The sequence below is a fragment of the Rattus norvegicus genome, chromosome X (genome assembly GCF_036323735.1).
Source record: "Rattus norvegicus strain BN/NHsdMcwi chromosome X, GRCr8, whole genome shotgun sequence".
NCBI lineage: Eukaryota > Metazoa > Chordata > Mammalia > Rodentia > Muridae > Rattus > Rattus norvegicus.
In genome coordinates, this window is record NC_086039.1 from 38,588,651 (window position 1) to 38,610,216 (window position 21,566).

At 37.1% G+C, this 21,566-nt stretch overlaps 1 protein-coding gene across 1 annotated transcript in view; it reads right to left on the reverse strand.

Moving 5' to 3' along the window:
- Positions 1-21,566, reverse strand: part of Map3k15 (mitogen-activated protein kinase kinase kinase 15) — a 145,604-nt gene that overhangs the window by 66,508 nt on the left and 57,530 nt on the right. The window contains exons 4-6 of the mRNA XM_039100568.2: positions 19,839-20,032; positions 16,657-16,825; positions 14,482-14,588 (exon numbers count right to left, since the gene is read on the reverse strand). Coding sequence (XP_038956496.1) covers positions 14,482-14,588; positions 16,657-16,825; positions 19,839-20,032 — 470 coding nt within the window. The remainder of the gene's footprint in view (positions 1-14,481; positions 14,589-16,656; positions 16,826-19,838; positions 20,033-21,566) is intronic.

The following is a 21,566-nucleotide window of genomic DNA, read 5'->3' on the forward strand; positions in this document are numbered from 1 at the left end:
TGCTACTGCCACTTCAGAGTAGTCTATAAGCAATGACGGTGGGATTTGGTAGGCAAGCTGACAGCTGCCTCTCCTTTAGGTAAGACAAAATACAGTTTGTTCTAATTAGAACAGAGCCCTGGTTTTCTACTTCTTCACATGTCCTCCATGCCTATGGCATTTCTGGTTTCCCTGTCACACTGTCTCTCTTATTCTTCTGAAGCATCCTATCTATGATTACCTCCCAAATAAATTGTGTGCAGCCGTTTTGTTTTTATTTTTGTATTTTGCTATTTGTTTGCTTGTTTGTTTTGTTTTTTCTAGAGGTTGCTTCTGGGAGAGAATGTAGACTATGACTTTGTAGTATATAGAACTGTTTGCTTTTAACCTTTACTTTTCCCTCATCCCTCTCTCAAGAGGGTCTCATGTATTCCAGACTATCCTTGAGCTTACTACTATATGGCCAAGGAAGACCCTGAACTTCTGGGCTTACCATACCTGCTTTACATGGTACTGGGGAATGAAACCCAGGGCATTGCTCATAGTGGGAAAATACCAACTGAACTACTGCCAGAGCCTTAGAATTCTTACTAAGGAAAATCCTATTATCAACCTGAAATTGCTTCTAAATTCACAAGGAGCAAAAATAACAAAACAGGATGGAGACTAATCAAAGGAAGAGAATAAATAATTTGAGGAAAGTTTAGCATTTAGGAGTAAAATAAATTATAAATATGTCTTTTAGCTAGCCAATGTTTTGACAAAATATTGTTTAAACAAAACATTCATGAATACAATGTGTTATTTGAAACATATGGAGCATGCCGCATTCTCCCCAAGTGGTGACAGAACTGAGTTTCTATCTATGATTAGGGACTGAGACTGCCGACAGGAGAAAGGGTCCACTATAAAGGAAAGGACTCTAAAAATCTAGGATTATTTAATAAAATTTGCTGCTTTATGTTACAAACTCATAGAATTTTTTAAAAGAAAAAATAAAATTCAAAGACAATCTGACACAACTCTTTTTGTTGTTGTTTTGTTTTAAAGAGAACTAATGCATTCAACAAAGGTGGTGAATCGTTAAAAGAAGTTGGCACTTGGCTCATATGGATGCCCTGTTTAATCTTCAGCAACACCCTAGTTACACAGAACAAAGTGTAAATCCTTCATAAGTATGTAGTCCTCACTCTAGAACCAACTTTCCTCATCAACCACGTATTTCTGTCGTAAATGATCCCTTCATTCAGATTGAACTAAACTGATCAATACAGTTGAATTCCACCATTCCTCTTGTTGATATTAACTACTGAAATACTTGGGGTAGTGCCAGATGACCTTGCAACTGTGCACTGAGTACAACCAATAGGCTGGTATCTAACTTATGTCCCATCCTCCTTTTTACATTTCTATTATACTCTCTAATTGTGTGTGGATGCAGGTATGTAAATATATCACAGCATCTATGTGGAGGTCACATTGTAGGACTCAACTTTCTTTTACCATTATGTGGGTTCAGGGGATTGAACTCATATGGTCAGGTTTGCAGCCAATACCTTTACATGCTGAGTCATCTCACTGTCCCTCTCCTTTTATCTTTATCTTAATGAGGTTCTAATTCCTGAGAAGTCATATGACTTGCCCAGGTAGACAGCAACAAAGTAGAGATGGAATACAGTAACTCCCAAATATATTTTCTACCACACAAATACCTTTCTGGGCAGTTCCCATAACACAGAAATAATAGTTTCTTCTTCATATTGCTTTAGTGACGGCTGTCATATACTAGAAATATTTTACACACACGCACGCATGCGCGCGCGCACACACACAGACACACAGACACAGACACAGACACAGACAGACACAGACACACAGACACACACACACACACACACACACACACACACACACACACACACACACAGAGGCACTGAAGGCTTCTGTAAAGTACTACCTGAAACTATGATACTGACAGTATTGAGCCCAAAATGTAAACTGTTATCCTTGGACTCAGACGGGAGATGTATATGGTTGATTTGGAGGTCCTTGGGTCCCTTTAGAAAGTTTTCCTGAGAAATCTGAGAAACCTGCTTCCCTGTTTCCTTCTGATCATAAGCCCCACTTCAGGGGCAATAGCAAAAGAAATTGATGCATATAAAATCCCTTAAAATACATTCTGAGACATAAAAGAGGCTGAACCTACTGGATATTTGAAAGGATTAGAAGTTGTGGCTTTTTGAAGTATGTATGGCTTTGTTGAAGGAAGTGTGTCACCGGAGGTGAGCTTTGAGGTTTCAAAAGCCCATGCTAAGCCCAGTCTATCAGTGTGTGTCTGCCTGCCTGTCTGCCTGCCTGCTCTGGTGCCTGCCTATATGCCACTAGGTTCCCCACTACGACAATGGACTGAACACCTGAAACTATAAGCAAATGCTTTCTCTGGTATTAGTTACCTTAGGCATGGTGTCTCTTTACTGCAATAGAATGGTGACTAAGACAAATGGTTAATGACTACTGGTTTAATTTTTGACAAAATGCATTATAAATATTGTCCTAGCTCTTAAATAATATCTGAATCTGGTAGTTGAAGCATCAATGAAGACTGAGAATGCTGTGTCATTGGAATTTTCTGCATATTAAACTTCAAGATGAAAGATTTGTTAAATCAAAGGTAAAGGTAAATATCATATTTTCTTTCATATGTAGGATCTAGATTTAAATATATATTTGTGACATGAAAGCAAGATACCAGGAGAGGAAATAGACCAGCAGGGGGGAGGACAAGGAAAAATAATAGAGTAAGCAAATGCAATGTTATAAACTGAAGAATAATAAATTAGAAAATTCTGTAATTAAACCAAGTACTCTGTATGCTAATTTTTAAAAACCAATTAAAAAACCAACATTTTTTAAATGTTATAAGGAAGCCCATGATTTTAAATACTAACCTAAGATTAATTAAAAACCATGAAAAGAGGGGATTGGAAGGATGGTTCAGCAGTTATGTACATTGGCTGCTTTTCCAGAGGACCCAGGTTTAATTCCCAGCACCCATATGGCAGCTCACAATCATCTGGAGCTCTAATTCCAGGGGATCTAACACCTTCACACAGTACTACATGCAGGCAAAACACCAATGCACATAAATATTTTTAAAAGACCAAAAGAAAGATGTATTAACACAAAGTCTAATACATATGACTCTAATAGTATAAGGCTAAAAAAAAAACCTCTACCTTAATGCACTAGAGAAAGTGAGAAGCCATTTTTTTTCTAAAAACATACAAAAGAAAAACTTAAATACATATTCTAAATCTTATTAGAAAGACTTGTGTTGAGTAGTGAAGACAACTGCTCTTCAAAAGTCCTTTACTGGTTTTATTTAACTGTTTTGGGGCTGTACTGTCTTTGACAGAACAATGCTAACATTGTTTTAGGTTCATCATTAATTATGATATAACACTGCTGGTTTGGATTCTCCCTTGGTACATAGAAGTGCAATTAACATATTCTATCTCCTAAATACTATGCTAAAATGTCTGCTTATAACATTTTTACTTAATTTTTAGAAGCCTCCTGCATGTAAGTACAGTGTATGGCTTTATGGGTTGTAAGCAGCAGTATGGTTTTGGTTTCTCAGATTGTTCCAAAGTTAAATGTTCTCTGGGCAAGCAACAGTTGCTTAAGACATACGGATGCCTTTTCTTTTTATACTACAAATAGTTTTTCTTGTCTACTTTAAACAGTCATAATTCCTACATGCTAAGCCATTAAGTCACATGATACCATGTTGACACTGCAGTAATTTTGTACGCCACTAGTTTTACTCTCAATTTGACTTAAGAAGTGTGAATGGGGGCTGGAGAGATGGCTCTGACTGCTCTTCCAAAGGTCCTGAGTGCAAATCCCAGTAACCACATGGTGGCTCACGACCATCTGTAATGAGATCTGATGCCCTCTTCCGGTGTGTCTGAAGACAGCTACAGTGTGTATGTATGTGTGTGTGTGTGTGTGTGTGTGTGTGTGTGTATATATATACACACACACACACACATATGTATATATGTGTGTGTGTATGTATATGTATATGTATTCACACACACACATATATGTATACATATATATATATTTAATAAATCTTAAAAAAAAAGAAGTGTGAATGGGAGAATAAATGAAGGCAGGAGGACTGAACTTCAGGGAACTGCCTTCCAGATGCTACTGAGTAAACAAATACCTTCACATAGCCTATTTCATTTAATGCCCACTACCAGCATCATCAACCCAGTTTACAGATGAGCAAATTGAATTTACCTTGTCAGTGTATTGTCATTCAAATGTCAAAGTAGGTACTCTTTCCATATCTTGAAAATCTTCCCTATAGACCAGTGCATTCAACCAGCATAGTGGACCATTTGTCAATGTCTGGACACATTTTAAATTGTTACATTTAGAAGCAGAAAGTTTCTTGGCATCTAGTAGATAAATACCAGGGAGAGGTCCAATTACATAGAATTATTGGGCCCCAATGTCAATCACACCAAGATTGGGACACATGTTGTAACTAACTTTGAAATTATCATACTACTCTTTTTTCCTTCCAATATTGATATTCAAATAAACCCTTATTCAAAGTAGTTCTTATTCAAAGTAGTTGTCTTACATGAAAGCAGAGGAGGGACTACTGGGGTATGGGAAGATCAACAACTACTTTGTATGATAATTAAAAATCAGCTATCTTAGAGAGCATGTGCCTGTACCAACAATACTCTGTACTAACAACACAGTGATAAACTTCTTATAAATTTTCTCCAGAGCTGAAGGTAGTAATTGGTGGCAATCCTGCATTCTGTTAATAGTTTTTGGTATTTTAAAGCGATCAGAAGTTATCACTCAAATTGGTAAAGTTATGAAAGATCAAACTACACAATGATATTACTAGGCATAACTAAGTACTCATTTCATGTCATAACCAATCCAGGTAATTTAGGTTAAGTATCCCTAATCTAAACAGACAAAAATTTTAAGAGTATCCTATTTGGACATTTGAATTTCAGATTTCTAAAATAAGAAAAGGAATTATATATATGGATGTTTTTCTTTTATATATATGTTTGTGTGTGCACCATGTATGCAGTATCCATGAATAGCATAAGAGGCATCAGATCCTCTGAGACTAGACTGTTCGGAGCCATGTGGGTGCTGGAAATCAAACCCAGGTTCTCTGGAAGAGCAGCTTAGTCAGTGCTCTTAACTGCTGGACCATCTCTCCAACCGCAGATTTTTTTTTTAGTTACTTATTTTATTTATTTACATTCCTAATGCTGCCCCCTTTCCGGTCCCTCCTCTCAAAGTTCTTCACCCCATTCTCCCTCCCTTTTGCCTCTGAGAAGATGCTCCCCTCTTCTCCCTGGCATCCCCCTTCTCTGAGGCTTTTGGTTGTTTCTTAGTCTCTGGGAGCTCCCAAGGCTCAGGGTTAGCTGACACTGTGGATCTTTCAATGGGGTTGCCATCCCCTTCAGCTCCTTCACTTCTTCCCCCAACTCTTTCATAGAGGTTCACAACATTTTCAGATTTTTTGATGAGGGATGTTAAACTGGTAAAGTCTATACATACTGTAAAATCTGGAGGGAAAATCCCTAAAAGTGAAAATACTCTTAGTCCCAAACATTTCAAGTAAGAAATACCTTTTAAATTAAGCTTTTAAAACTCCTTTCTTGCTTACTTTGAGATAGGATTTCATATAACTCAAGCTGGCCTTCAAACTCAGATTTGTCTCTCTGAAAAATCCACTAATTTATATTAATTTTCTGTGTTTCTTGTGATTTGGCCTTTGGACAGTTCTAGAGGCAAAACAAAACAAAACAAACAAAAAACCCTTCCTGTCTGGTATCATAACACTCTGAATTGAGGAAACACTGTGGAATGCAGATTATTTTACTACAATTGCTTTGAAGAGAATGGGTTTGCTTATTTGTGTAAAGTCAAATGTGTATGTTCATGTAATGTACACGTGTGATCCTTTTTTTTCTTTTTTTCATTTCTTTTATTGGATATTTTTTATTTACATTTCAAATGTCATTCCCTTTCCCAGTTTCCCGGACATAAGCCCCTATCCTATCCCCCTCCCTTCTTGCCCATTACCATTATTTATCTTTCATTAGCTCACTTCCCTTTCACAAATTTCTGTTGAGATATAAATGACTCAGTAAATAAAGGAGGACAAACAGGAGGGACAAAAAGGAAACAAAACAGGATGATACGGCAGGTTTGAAGTGGCCAGTGAGAAGCAGTATAATCAGACAGAAAGGGCAAATAGATTGCAAAAATAAAACCTGTATGATTGGCAAGGCTGCTCTGCAGAAGGAAGCACGGTAATTCATTTTCTCAAGAGACTAATGCAGCAAGATTTTTGTTCACTGTAGCAGGATTCACAATAGCCAAGAGGCAAAGGTATCCTAAATATCCATCAAAGAATGAATGGATAGGCAACATGTGGGTTATCCATACAATGAAATCTTACTCAGGCTTTAAAAGGAAGAAACTTCTGATACATAGCACAATGGTTATGGGCCTTGTTTACACTAAGGCAAATAAGTCAGCCACAGAACACTACACCTGCATAAGATGTTGAAAGTGGTCCAGTTCATAGAAAAAATGGTGGTTACTATGTGCTCAAGTCAGGGGAAAATAGAGTTGAAATGTAAATACACAGCTTCTACTTGGGAGGTGAAAAAGTTCTAGAGATCTGATTTACAACAGTGAAAATGTATTTAATACTACTGCATCAAATTTTAGATTACATGTTTTTAACCACAATAAGAAACATTTGTTTCTTAACGCAAGTATCTATTATGAAATACGAACATTCAGCTACCAGCTAATACTCTCAGTTACATATGTCAACCAAGCAACATAAAGAGATTGTCCAACAATTTCAAGTGGAATCTCATGGTTTGTTTTGGTAGTTCTGCAGACACACAAAATATAAGTTAAAGCAATTTGAAATTAATATAATTAATTATGCCACAATATTACTACCTTTGCTTTTAAGACTAGTATTACACATCACGCTATGTTAAAATAATATGGTATGGACCTAGGTCATATTGACCAGCTATTAATTTTGTACCTTTACCTTTTTCTTTATCCTCCCTAAAATAAAAAGCAATAATAAACATTTCTCATTGCTTTATGGTAGCTGAAGACAATGTACTATAATAATTGGAAGACAGCATTTTCCAACTTATGACGAACATGTAATACAGAGTGGCTACTTATATAATCATAGAAAGGAGATGGTTACACTGAATAGTAAATATACACAGAACTGATGAAAGGAGGCTATGGCTACTCCAGAGAAGACAAGCCCACATGATCTCAAAGACAAAGTGTCCTTTCACTTAAACAGCCTCTGGAGATCCCAGAAGCTGGGGTTTGGATGGCTCTGAACAAGGTTAGTGTCTCTCTGTTATGTGTCAGATTGAATTACTGTCATCAATTATCCCATTCCTCCATTTCCAGGGACAACAACCAAAGTGGAAAGATCTGCCCTGAATGTGGACTCAGAATAAAAGAGGGAAATCAGTCTATCATACAGCACATGCAAGCTCCATTTCTTCCCCCGACAATCAGGTCTGTTGCTGCTACCTCAATTGCCTGTGGTCATTAGACCCTGGTTCGTTAGCCTTACAACATAGATTCACATCAGCAACCCTACAAGAACTTCCATACCTATAGTCTTGGACTAGAGATGTAACCCTGGTTTCTCTTATTCTACTGAGGCTTCTAGCTATAAACTGAAAAACTACTAGGTTCTCAACTTTCCATTGTGGTATAAATGGCCATTGTTGAACTATGTAGCTTTCAAATGTATAAGCCATGTATTAAATTTTCCTTTATAATTATGCATGATTTGTAATATACATACACATATATAGAAACACATACGCACATACATAACCTATTGGCTCTTTTCCTGTAGAGATCACTGACAAATACAGGTTTTGGTGCTAGTAGTGGTGCTGTAACTATGGGTTTACCCGATAACATGGTTCAGAAAAAACTGGCTTCCTTACGAGTTTCAGAACATTTGGAGATATAAGATAGAGAAGTTGTAACCAAAGTTTGGTGGGTGATTCTGGTGAGAGCACAGAAGACCAAAAGATTAATTAAAATACAGACAGTAAAGATATGCTTATGAGATCTCAGACAGAAACAAGACTACCTGGAATTAGACTATAGATTATTCACGTTATATCACGACAAAGAACCTATCTACAGTGTATTGAGATTTTATAGGAGGATGAATTTAAAGGTGATAGACTGGGCTAGAGAGATGGCTTGCTGGTCAAGAGTACCTGCTGCTCTTCCAGGGACTTGGGTTCAATTTACCTGTACCCACATATTGGCTCACAAACTCTTAACTCTAATTTCAGGAGATGCAATACCCTTTTCTGGCCTCTACAGGTACTGGCATACAAGATCTATATAAACATACATGTGTGAAAAACACTCATATGTAAAAAAAAATAAAATTAACTAAAAAATAAAAGTCATAAACTACAAAATGAAAGTTCAAGGGAACCAGACATTCAGATTGTGGCATCTATATTGCTGCTTGATTTTAGTCAAGTTTATAGTGAAAACTTTAAGCAGAAAAGTTTGGATATTTTATAACTTGTTCAGAAAAGCAGCAGCTAGCTTCTGGGCAGGGGAAATAATAGCTGTTGAATAGATTTGGTCCATTAAAATAAACCAAGTATTTTGCATCAGGACAATAGGAAAGACACCTTGACTATCTTCAGGAATGACCCCTGACCTGTCCATTGCAGGCTCAAGGGTATAAACATTAACTAAATCTGAAAGAGCTTTGCTTTAAAAAAAACCTCAGGGATCTCTGCTGGCAGAAGGCCATTTGGAAAGTGTTTCTCAATGTTCAGTCATCCCAGCACTTATAGGCCACTGAAGCCATAGTCCAAGGGGGCATGGATACTGCTTTAGCTTGCGACAGACCTTGATGGCACCCATATGATTGATTCAGTTTTAGCAAAGATACAGAAAACACAATTTATGGGGTCATGAGGCTTTACTCAGACTTCAAAAGAAAGCTTTGGAGGACAGGTAATATGTGTCAGGATCAATATCCCTGCAGGCAACACTTAGAGGGCAATGTGTAAGGCTTGCAGATAAAACTACTAGAGATATCAGAGACTTGAACATCTGAAGAAAGCTGCAGGTAGTGAGCAGGGCCAGCCCATAATATAGCCCATATAGGCTGCAGACAGCAAGGCTATAGCAGCAGGACCACTGTAACCCACCCAGGGCTCACATAATGCAGGGCATGTCATAAATACTGGACATGGATCCACAGGATTTAAGGTTTGTCCTTCTGAGTTCTAGTCTTGCTTTTGTCCTGTCCTTCTTTTCTATGGCCCCATTTCTCTTTTTGAGACTGGAAATACTTTCTCTGTGCCTCTGAATGTGAAATGTATACAGCATACGTTCTACGTTTTACAGAGGTTTACAACTAATAGTTTACCTTTAGAGTTCAGAGACTTTGGACTTGGACATTTTAACAGTGCCAGAACTTTTAGGATTATAGGGACTCCTGGAAATACATTGAATGTATTTTGTATTATGGGATGGATATGAGCTTTTATGGGTCCAGAGGTAGAATGTTAGAGTTTAGATATGACATATCCCAAATGGGGTATATGAATACTAGGGGCTTTGTTACCAGCTGATGGACTTTTGGAAATGACTGTACCTTTTTTTTTCTTCGCTTATATATATTATACTTATATAATATATATATATACACACATATTTTATAGGTATGAGCAATTCATACTATTTCCCAGGGAACTATATATCCACATCATATTCCCATTTTTGTTAAAATGTTCGTCTTTGAATAATCAATTTGCACAATTTCCTTTTTTTAGCTTTTTTTCATACAATGCATTTTTTTAAATTTAGAGAATACTTTATTAGTTTTTGTAATCAAACCCACGTAGATAAGACCTTACATATTTAATACAGTGTGTTACCCCTGTACAAATGGAAAAAACTTAAGTTCAACATTTCTAGACCAATATGGCTGTTAATTTCTGTACAGTGCCAACTCAACACAGTAAATGGGGATACTTTTTTCCAAAGTTGACAGCACAGCTAAAGTTTCAAAAAATTCAAATTATATATCTGTATATATATATTTATATTTATATAAAAAGACCAATAGTAGCAGTGTGTTATGCATCAACAGCAGCAACAGCTTTTCCAGGTTCTGCAGTCATCTGAACAAAACTGTAGAGACATCCAGCACACTCCATTAAAAAAAAAAAAGTAAAAAAACAAAACCCGAGAAAACAGCACAGTTCTGTTACTCTTGTGGTACCTGGCACCATTTTTTTTTTAAATTAGCTTCTCAATCATCATCTGGAAAGAAAACATTCTGAGCAACATCATTAAAAACAGCTCTGATAAAGCACGGTCACTACTACGTATCATAAAGCAGGTACAAGCTATTTTACATCCCCAGAGGTATGATACAGTACTGTCCTACATCTATAATACTAGAGGATACAATTTAAAAGGCATTATTTGAGACTTGATTCTACTTTTCCAGCAGAGGGCCCAAAGGATGGTGTGACACAGCTTTGTAAAGAAACATACTCTAGACAGGGGAAATGACTGTATCTTGAGGGCTCTGACCTAGTCAATCTGTTGATAAATTCATAATATGATGACATTTTTTTGGAGGGAGTAAAACCTAGGAGATGATAGATGAAGTAAGTCGCTGGAGGCATGCTCTGAAAAGCTTTATCTTGTCTCCCTTTTTCCCTTTTCCTCCTGTCAGCTACAAAGTGAGTTTTCCTGCTCCTCTATGTGCTCCCTACCACATACCGCCTTACCACAGGTCCAAAAGTGATGGAGCTGATTATTATGGTCTAAAACTTCTGAAGGTGAGAGCCAAACCAAGTATTTCCTTCTTTAAATTATTTCTCTCAGATAACATAATGGTGATAGAAACAAAACAAAACAAAACCCCAAAAAACAAAAATCAAAAAACAACACTGTCTAGCGTAGACATCTTTCTTCTCACTAGCTAGATCTTTGGTTCGAATATTATGCCTGCAATTGTGTATATAGTAAATTCTTGTCTATAAAAACAATAACAAATACAAAATTGCTCATAAAGGATTTCACACCATTGAGAGGCTAGCAGTTTAACTGCCCAGTGGAAACTTCAAGTAGCTTTGAATGAGCTTCTAAATGCAGTGAAGTGGAAGATACCAGGAAAAGCTGGCTGGCTCAAGCCAGCTTTCCTACTGACAGGGAGCCCTTGCCATCTGAGGGTCAAACATCATTCATTTCTGCCAACCTTTAGTAACTAATTTATGGCCATGTTTTGATTCACTACATAAAAAGTAAAGGTCAACTGAAATGCAAGAAAACTCCTTTCTTTCCTTTTCTTTCTTTCTTTTTTGTCCATCATTATTTTTCTTTTATACATATGGCAGCCCTATTAAGTTCCTTAGAACTATATACAAAGCCATATCCTACTACATCTATGCTAAGAGCCAGACAAGTTTAAACAGAAACAGAAACTTTAAGACTACCCACATAAATTAAGCAATTGGAAACTCCTAGCTTATTGTGTGAAAAATAAGGTTCTCAGCACCCAAGTACCCTTGCCAGGGCTCTACAGAACCAGTGTCTGACAGGAGACAATCAGACCAGAAAGCAAAAGAAATGTTCATTTTTTTTATACCCAATACAAATTATTCTCCTTCTAGATTGGAAGCATATTTGTCTCTGAATCATCTCATACTTCCATAGCCACCTTTAGATGTCAATTTTCCACTTCACACCCTGTTTTATTCTTTCATGTCTTTGAGAGGTCAATAATCAATTATTTTATCCATTATTTGACAGTGGGTACTCTCTGATGTACCTAGTTGAAAAGATAGCAACAAGCAACTTACATGGCTCCCAGTTCTTATGTAGAAAGTTAATTTTATTTTTTTTTCCGGAGCTGGGGACCGAACCTAGGGCCTTGCGTAAGCACTCTACCACTGAGCTAAATCCCCAACCCCGCAAGTTAATTTTATAGTACTTACAGTACATAAGAAATTTCCCCAAAATTTTCACAAGTCATAACACATTTAATTCTTTTATATCGATAATCAATCATATAGAGTCACATGTTACTAAAATTGGACCACACTACATCAAGAGAATAGGATTATTACAGTTTGTTTTCTCAGGTTTAATGAAGGCTGGCCTTCATTTTTAAGATGCTCTCCCTACTTTGGGGTGTGTGTGTGTGTGTGTGTGTGTGTGTGTGTGTGTGTGTGTATCTGACAGATAGATAGACAGATAGATAGATAGATAGATAGATAGATAGATAGATAGATAGATAGATAGATACATTGATAAACATGCAAAGAAATATTTACAGAAGCATCTGTTTTAACATTCTAAATCTGGAGCATTCTAAATGGCCATCATCAGTAAACTGAATAAATAATGACGTAGCTATAAAATGGAATATTCTACAGCAACAAAAAAACAAGCTAGTGATATATACAATGGCATATATGAGTATTATTAACATACCATTGAAATCCTGAAGCCAAATAGATATATTGTTTGATTTTATTTATATGAAGTTGGGGATAAGAAAAAATAATCTATGGGGATGGAGGTTGCAACACTGGTTGCCTTTGAAAAGGTAGAGGTTGTAGATAATGTGGAACAGGAAACTTTTAGGTATTTTTTTTAGTTTGGTAGTGGTATTGTTTAGATGTGTGTATTAATTTCTCAAACTCATCAAATTATGTATTTAAGATCAATACATTTTCACTGATCGCAAATTTTATCTTGATTTAAGAGACATGTGACCTTTCATGGGTTAGAAGATTCTGGGAAAACATGGGTTCCTGTTTTGTTGCTGTCTTAAAGATGCTGCCAGTGGCATTTTAACAATCTAAAGCTTAATCCAGCTACTAAAAATGTATAGCCTCTGAAACTGGGAAACAAGATACATTAATTCTCAGATCATTCTGAACACTATTTCCTTTTTTTAAAAAGATTTATTTATTATATATAAGTACACTGTAGCTGTCTTCAGACACACCAGAAGAGGGCATCAGATCTCATTACAGATGGGTGTGAGCCACCATGTGGTTGCTGGGAATTGAACTTAGGACCTCTGGAAGAGCAGCCAGTGCTCTTAACCACTGAGCCATCTCTCCAGCCCCCTGAACACTATTTCATATATTCATTATTTGAAGGCATCATTCATTGGTCGGAAGGTTGATGAGGATATTCTATAAGCCCCTAGCTGCATACAGCTTTAGAATACTCTTCTGTATCGATGTGACATGATTTTATAGGTAACAGCTTACTTACTGTGGACAGAAAAGAATGTACATAATTCTTAAAATATTTATTTTCCCTTATATATTATCAATAGAATAAGAAAGACAGTAGAACTAAGACATTTAGATACCTGAGATTTTGAGAGGTTGAATGTGAAACTACTTCATTATGCAAATTTACAGTAGATGTGTTTAGATGACAACTTAGCTAGAAACTACATTCTCCAATTTCACTTGTGGCAAGGTGGAAACTAAATTCACATCAATGGAATTAAGAAGTAGCAACTCACTTGTTCTGACTAATTTTATTTATGTCAACTTCTTACCAACTTGATTCAAGTTAGAGTTGTCTGAAAGGAGAGAACCTCAATTGAGAAAATGTCTCCATAAGATCAAGCTATGAGGCATTTTCTTAATTAGTGGTTGATGTGGTTGAGCCCAGCCCATTGTGTGGGTGGTGCTATTCCTGGACTTGTGGCCCTGGGTTCTATAAGAAAGCAGGCTGAACCAAGGAACAGGCAAGTCACTAAGCAACAGCCCTCCATTGCCTCTGTATTAGCTCCTGCTTCTGGGTTCCAGCCCTGTTTAAGTTCCTATCCTAAATTCCTGTAATGTTTGACAGGTCTATGGAACCTCACTGGCCAACAACTCCAAAAAGACAACACATTCCTGGCATGGGGATTTTTATTTGTTAGCCTGTGGTGTCTAGTAGAGTCATTGTTGCCCTTATTATGGAGTAATTCCATTTCAACTCCTTCTTTATGAATGTGCAAACACACCTAAGTTTATACACACATATTTATGCATACACACACACACACACACACACACACACACACACACACACACACACATAGGCATCCCCAGGCTGGCCTTGAGTTAATAGATATCTGCCTCTGGAATGCAGGGAATAAAGGCATGCACCACCACACCTGGCCCTTTAGGATTTTTTCATGTCTGATCTTAAAGTTAGACATATGTCCCAAAGGCAAAGTATCGTGCATATTTTCATACCTTTGGCAGTTAGCATATGACTTGTATCTGATGACTGTTGAAAAGACAACAGAAGAATTTAACAGATCACACATCTGCAAATCCTACACATAACCATTCTTACCTATTCAGTGCAAATGCGTAGTGAAATTTAATGTTGTGCTGATCAGCCAAGTCACATGTAGGCAGCATCTTCAATGTTTCTACAAGTTTGACCATTGCATCATAGTCCTGTTGGCAAAAGGTCTGAGTGTGAGAGAGACAGGAAACAGCTCTTTATAGATTTTTCTGAATAGTTATAAACATTAGACAGCCTCCAAATTTAAAAATAAACTGTTCTTTGCAGATAGTATTTAGTGAAGTTAACTGTAGCCTTGACAAGCACAGAGAAAAAAATATCAGAAAATATAGATGAGACAGAGCAGAGATACCTGCTACCAGAGGGCACACAAAGATCAATAGAAAATTTGTTGCATCCCGCAAAAAGAGGGCAAGTGAGCTTGGTAACAGGAAAAAGATATTGTGCTAAGTATGGGAGGGTTAATACCAGCAGCAGAACTGTGTTAAAATGAGTTGGATAAATACAAGAAAACCTAGTCACTTTCCCATGCAAATGGAGGAAACATTTTACTTCTTCATACTTTGGCTAAATTAATCAAATTAATGTAATTTAGAAATTCTCAACTACAGCACTGCTGATATTCTGGGCCTACATCTCTGGTCTGGGATGCTGTCCTGTGTATTGTTAGATGGGTAGCTGCCTCCCAACTAGAAGACACAAGTACCCCTTCTACAAGTCAGTTTTGACAAATGGAATATCTCTTCAGACAGTGCCAAATACCTGCAGGTTGAAAATTACTGTTCCAAATGCTGCATACATTACCCTAGGGTTATACTCCTACCAAGTATGTTCCATTTTAGCAGTGCCATTAACAGTTACTCTTTACCCAAGCATAGAACTACTAGTACTGCAAACTCCCTGCTAGCCATCAGCAGAGAGGATCTTCCTACAGGTATCTGACACCAGGCTTTAGACCTTGGTGCTGCAGTCTCAGAAAAGAGAAGACAATATATTCCTGGAACCTTCAGCTCTACTTTAAGCCTAAGAATTCTATAGATGTAAAATTAACAACTGAAGGCATTCAGGAAGGGAAGGGCAGAAAAAATCCAGCCACTCCAAGAAACATTTCAAGAGCTGGGTATGGTGGCATATGCCTCTAGTCACTGTATTGGGGAGTGAAAAGCAGGAGCATCTGGAGTTCAAAGTCATTCACCTACACAGCAAGTTCAAGGCCCAATGGGCTATACAAGACCCTGTCTCCAAATAACAGCAAAATCAAAACCAAAAAGAACTACTTCAAGAAAAGTCAGTCATCTTTTTTTGTTGCATAAGAGGCACCCATTATTAAAGGCACATAGCTATATTTGTTTGTCACTCAGGCCATGGGTTCCTTAGTAGCTAACTCTGTCCTTGATCCAGATCATAAATGGATAACTCCATCATTTAGGTGTACAGAACACGTACCTGCAATGTAGCTTTGCAGTATTCTACAAGGAAAGCATGTTAGACTTTGTGCTTCCAGAAGGAAGAGATACGAGACACTCTTAAAACCTGTGCAATTGGAAAGGGAATCCTCACTTTCCTTCCTATTTCCACACCTTATCACTTGGGTCTCAAAGACTTTCAGTAACTTCCGGTGCCAATTTTAGAATAACCATCTCTACTCCTTAGCTCTGTAACATAGCCCAGCTGCTGCTACTCTCACTGATGAGTGGTGGTACAAAGAAAAAGATAAATTGAAGGTTTAGTGGGAACAAGGGCAATGAAGCAAGTCAGACTATGTTTGAATCTTGACTTTACAGCACTGTGAGTTTGAGCAGGTTACTTAATTCCTTTATTTAAAATATAACAGCACAATAATGGCAAACCTAAACCAGAGGTTAGGAGGACTTAATGAATCTAGATTACAAAGAATTAGAGCATTGTCTATTATTATTATTATTATTATTATTATTATTATTATTATTATTATTATGGTTGTTGCTATTATTTTCTTAGTTTCTTCTTTTAAGAAATTCTATACAAATAGGACCTCTTGTTGCAGTGCGTGTTCCAGCTCTAAGAAGACAAATCATCTCTAAATCGTACACAATAGCCCATCACCAGGTTACACACCTATTTAGATAGAGCAGCTTCTTCATCACACTCCTAATAGAAGCATCCATACTTTGTATGAAGAATTCCTTATAACAAAGAAAAGTCAGGCATATGCTAGCCAGACCTAAGCACATTTAATACCTGGATATCACGGTAGGACAGAAGTAAGTTAATGATGATGTCTGATGTCAGAACCTCAATGTTGTCCATGCGGAATTTGATCCGAGTCAGCTCTTTTGCCAGTTCATCACCTTGGTATTTCTCTCTGGCTTTCCGGATGTCATTTAACAATGTTTCTTTATAATAAGCACTGGAGAAAGAAACAAAAACCCTTGACCATATACAGGCATCCAGGTATCCAGGACTCTCTTGATTGCTCAAACAAGCATGGTTCTCAATAACACATAAGGACCTTGGCCAATTCCTGAGCCTTCCTATACGAATAAACATAAGATGAGGTCTACCTTTTTTGCATACTGCAGAAATAAACTAGTAAGTGATAATAAAATTCAGTTTATTACAACCTTAAAATATCTTCAAAGCTGAAGTTTCAGACAGTCTATAGTATTTTCAATGGATTATCAAAAGCCAAACAAAACTCCAAAAGACATGCAAAAACTAAATACATTCATTTTAGAAACATTCTCATCTTCTAAGTGTTCCCAGTTAGTAGTAGTGAAATGGTTCCTAGGTGTAGGAGATTTGAAACTGGTGGTGTACCTTCGAGCAATCCTACAAGGGGTATAAAGAGGACATGCCAGGAAGATTACAGACAATTGTCACCCTTAGGTTTGTTATATTTTTTTTCTGCAAAATGTCTTCTAATATAAAGTAAAAATGTTCCTCTTTTGAGCATTTAAACCAAAGGGTATGTAAAAACATTTAAAACAGTGTAAATCTACCCTGAAATGTCTTCATTGCCTTTCATACAACCGATATTAATATGTGGCACTTAATTTAAGACTTGAAGAATCCTAATTTAGTTGTACAGAAGTCAACTTACAATGATGACCATAGATTGACTTAAGTATCTTATCTATTTTCCAAGTACTTTTAAATAGAGCCTGGGCATTACCAAGTAGTAATGGTATCAACCCACTAAGAGGCTGAAATTATATAAATAACCGTAAAGAATAAATTTAGGAAAGACTAAACTAAATAATAAGCTTTGTAGAAGGAAAAATAACATAAAATGAGAACAGATGGTACTTAGTCTGAATAATTATAAAATAGTGGCACATAAATGTGCATATAGTACATAGCCTGGTCCAATGTTCCTAATAAGACCTCAATTAATATTTAAAGAATAGAGTAATAGCCTACAGAAAGGTTTCTAATGTAAAAATACCACGGCACTGCTTTTACTCTATTTCCTTATTTGTCAAGTGCCATTACACTAATGGTGAGCAAATTAGTAGGTCCTGAGAGTATTTAAAATTCTGTTATTGACTGAATGAGTCATTAAGTTAGGTTACATTCACTGCCCATTCAGCAGACTATAAAGGCATCAAGGCCATTAAGGTGTTATTAGTTTGGCCTGATGAATAAAAAGTTATACTTTCAAAAGTAACTGAAAAATCACTTAAAAATAAAATATAATGGGCTGGGGATTTAGCTCAGTGGTAGAGCGCTTACCTAGGAAGCGCAAGGCCCTGGGTTCGGTCCCCAGCTCCGAAAAAAAGAACCAAAAAATAAATAAAATATAATAAGAACAGTAACTTTTATGCAAATGAAATTATGCCTGACATGTTGGAGATATCAGATACACAGTATGCAGCCATTTCTGTGTCTGCTAACCAGGCAGGATGCTCTTAATCACTGTGGACTTGAAAGTGGTTTCCAAGTACTTTCAGGCACAAGACTCAAGATAAAGATAATAAATCTGCCAGAGTTGGTACTTGGGCTAAAAATTTACCTGTCATTCCTGTTACAGAGGTTTTTAAACATAAGTACCATTAACATCCTCATTAACCACTGTCAAGCACCAGTCACAGGATAAAGTGTACCAATAGGTATTTTGAGCCTTTGGAAATTAAAACAACCCTCCCACAGTTTCTTTTCCTCCTAATACTTGGAATTAAATGAATGAGAAACAAACTTGAACCTACTTCTTAAAGACATGATTCCTCCGTCAGATTTAAGCTATGCACCTCTTCATTTGACCTAAAAACATGCTATTAGGAGAGGTTTCTCTCTAAATTCCACTACAAATTTTTCCTTTGAAGTAAAATAATAGCCAGAAAGGTGTCAAAGTACCCCTTATTTGTTTTCTGTTGCCAAAGTACCCCTTATTTGTTTTCTGTTGCTGCCATTAGGGTTTTGAGACTTCTTCCCCATTAAAGTCTGCATCCCAAGGAAAGGCAAGAGGAGAGAAAAGGTGAGAGTTGTTACTAAGTGTGTCTTTCATGCAGCACTTTGATGGTAACCCTCCACAGTTCAGGGTGCCATGATCTGAGCCAAAGTATGACACGTGTTCCTTGACATTTCATTACAAGTCAGTTCTGCCAGTCCTTTGGATTCTCATTTGTTCTGGAAGAACAAATCCTTCTTATGACACAACTTACAGGAATAAATCCTTTAAATTGGCTGTGAGCAAAACAATGAGGATCCTCTAGTTAAGAATAATTTTCTGCCTTTAATTTTTCAACTAACAATACCAAAGGTATGGCTTATTGATCATTAAGGTACAAAAAGAGGCAGTGATTTCTCCAAGACTATCCAGTGAGCAATCATCTAAGTCAGGATTCATACTCAAACCTGTCCACCTCTGAGTGGACACCATACCCTATGACGTCAATCTATGGATAACATGCCACAGGACATCCTGAGGTCAGGTTGGTTGAAGCTTGACTCAATGCATGCTTATAGCAAAAAACTTAAGGTCAGAATGACCTTGCTTTGGCATTTTCAGAACCTGAATAACTGAAAGTATAAAGTTATATTCAGTAATTATCTAAAAACACAGAATCTTAAGAGTTGAAAAAGCTCTAACAACAATCATGGAGTTAAGTTTCCCATTTTCTGAAGGAAAAAAGAGTCACAAAGAAGAGTTACAAATCAAGGTCACATAGGGAACTATGGCTAGCCTCAGGCCCAATTCTGACCATCTAAACTTCAGTTCTCTTTTCTTCTGGCTTCATCTTAGGAACAGCTTAGTGAGGAACTGAGGGACTGATGAACTCCAGGACAACTAAGCGGACAGCCAATGAACCCTATTCTCTAGGTATCCTGGTCACTTCAAAGTATACCTCAAACCGCATTCCTGAAAGTTGAGGGGAATTTCCACAAGACTCTCAGGATTTTTAATGTCTGATAGAAATTACCATGAAGTCACACGAATATCCTTAAGGAGGGTAGTGAACCTGTCCACCAGGGGCATACACAGTGGGCCTAGGATGGTGTCCCAGTTAGGCTGCATGTACTCCGAGGCTCTCCTTTGGGCATCACTCTCACAGCAAAAATAATCAGCACACGGTGTCACAGTGTAGGGGATGAAATAATAATTTCCGCTAGATGCCTGTAAAAAAATAAAACAAAAAGTGTTTCAGAAAGCAAGTGATACAGAAGTACATAGCTATGGCCCTTAGCTGTATGCCTGGTAGGATAGGGAAGGAGAAAGGTGTGCAATATGGACAGCACTTTGTGTGATACCATTACAAATCTATTAGGCTCAAAACAGAAAACACTCAATTTCAAATTGCTACTAGTTTGCCTCTGAATTTCATTGGCAAAAATGTTAAAGAGGTTTAAGTTTTAGAAACCATATAAGCTCGTCATCTGTCCTGCAAACCACAAAGACCTTGGATCCCTCAAAAATCAAAGATTATCAATTGGCATATTGGTTTTTAGTGTAAATTAAAAGCCCACATTATTTGATGATTTAATACAGGGGTATTAATTTTTGTGAGTAAAAACGGTTTTATGAGAATCACATATTGATACATATGATTATTTTCAAATATTTTGTGAAAAAATCTGAAATATTTTACAGCATTATGCAGTACTCATATAAAGCAACATCTTTTGTTCTACAGAATAATTATAGTTGATTAAATCATGATCCTTTGAAAAGTATAAGCATTACCTTTAAAAGTCATTAATTCAGCACTCAATTTTTAATACATTAAAGGCTATAGCATCTTTACATGAAATTCTTAAACTTAATAATTATGTATAGTATAGATAGAAGATAATATATATATATTTATATAAACATTCAAATAAATTTGGCATACATATACAATAAAAAGAATGGAGACCAGGGGCCTGACTTTGGAAAACTGTATTTGAAAATAACTGGAGATTATACTATGAATTGTTTACATCTTGTTGAATTGTTGGCCAAAGGGTTGCCATGGACCACCCCCAGGAGATATTGCTGCTCTCTACAACCTGATAGTAAGGCCATATTCCTGAATACAATGCCTACTTATGTCATCAAACATGGAGAAGTCGAGCTGGTACCCAAGCAAACACTGATGATCATTTTATGCTGCTGGAAGTTACTCTGCACAGTACCAGAAGAGAAAAGTAAGCATCGGTGTCACACAGCTATAAACCCTACGTCCTATAACAGTGACTTGACTGCAGGATATACTGGTACAATGGTGGGAAAGATGTTATGGAATAACCAACAACCTTTTGACTGGATTTAAGTCCCACTCCATGAGATGGAGCCTGCTCAAGCAGCCAACAACCTGAGACTAGACTGGTCATGGCCTAGGGGAAAACCTACTACTCTTCTTCTGCTAAAGAAACAGAGCAATAAAATGGCTCCTAATGACATACTGCTATGCCCATAGACCAACGTCTCACTCAATCCTCATCAGAAAAGGTTCTTTTGGCTGTAGATGCATACTACCACAGTGACCCATAACTGGACAGTGTGCAAAAGGCAAGAGGCTTTGGAGCAACCAGTCCTAACTGGAATGTCGTTATCAACCCTCCCTCCCCTTAAGGCTCAGGGATACAGAAGAGGAGGCAGAGAGATTGTTAAGAGCCAGAGGTTGAGGATGACTCTAAGCAGACAGTGAGTTTCTGATACAACAAAA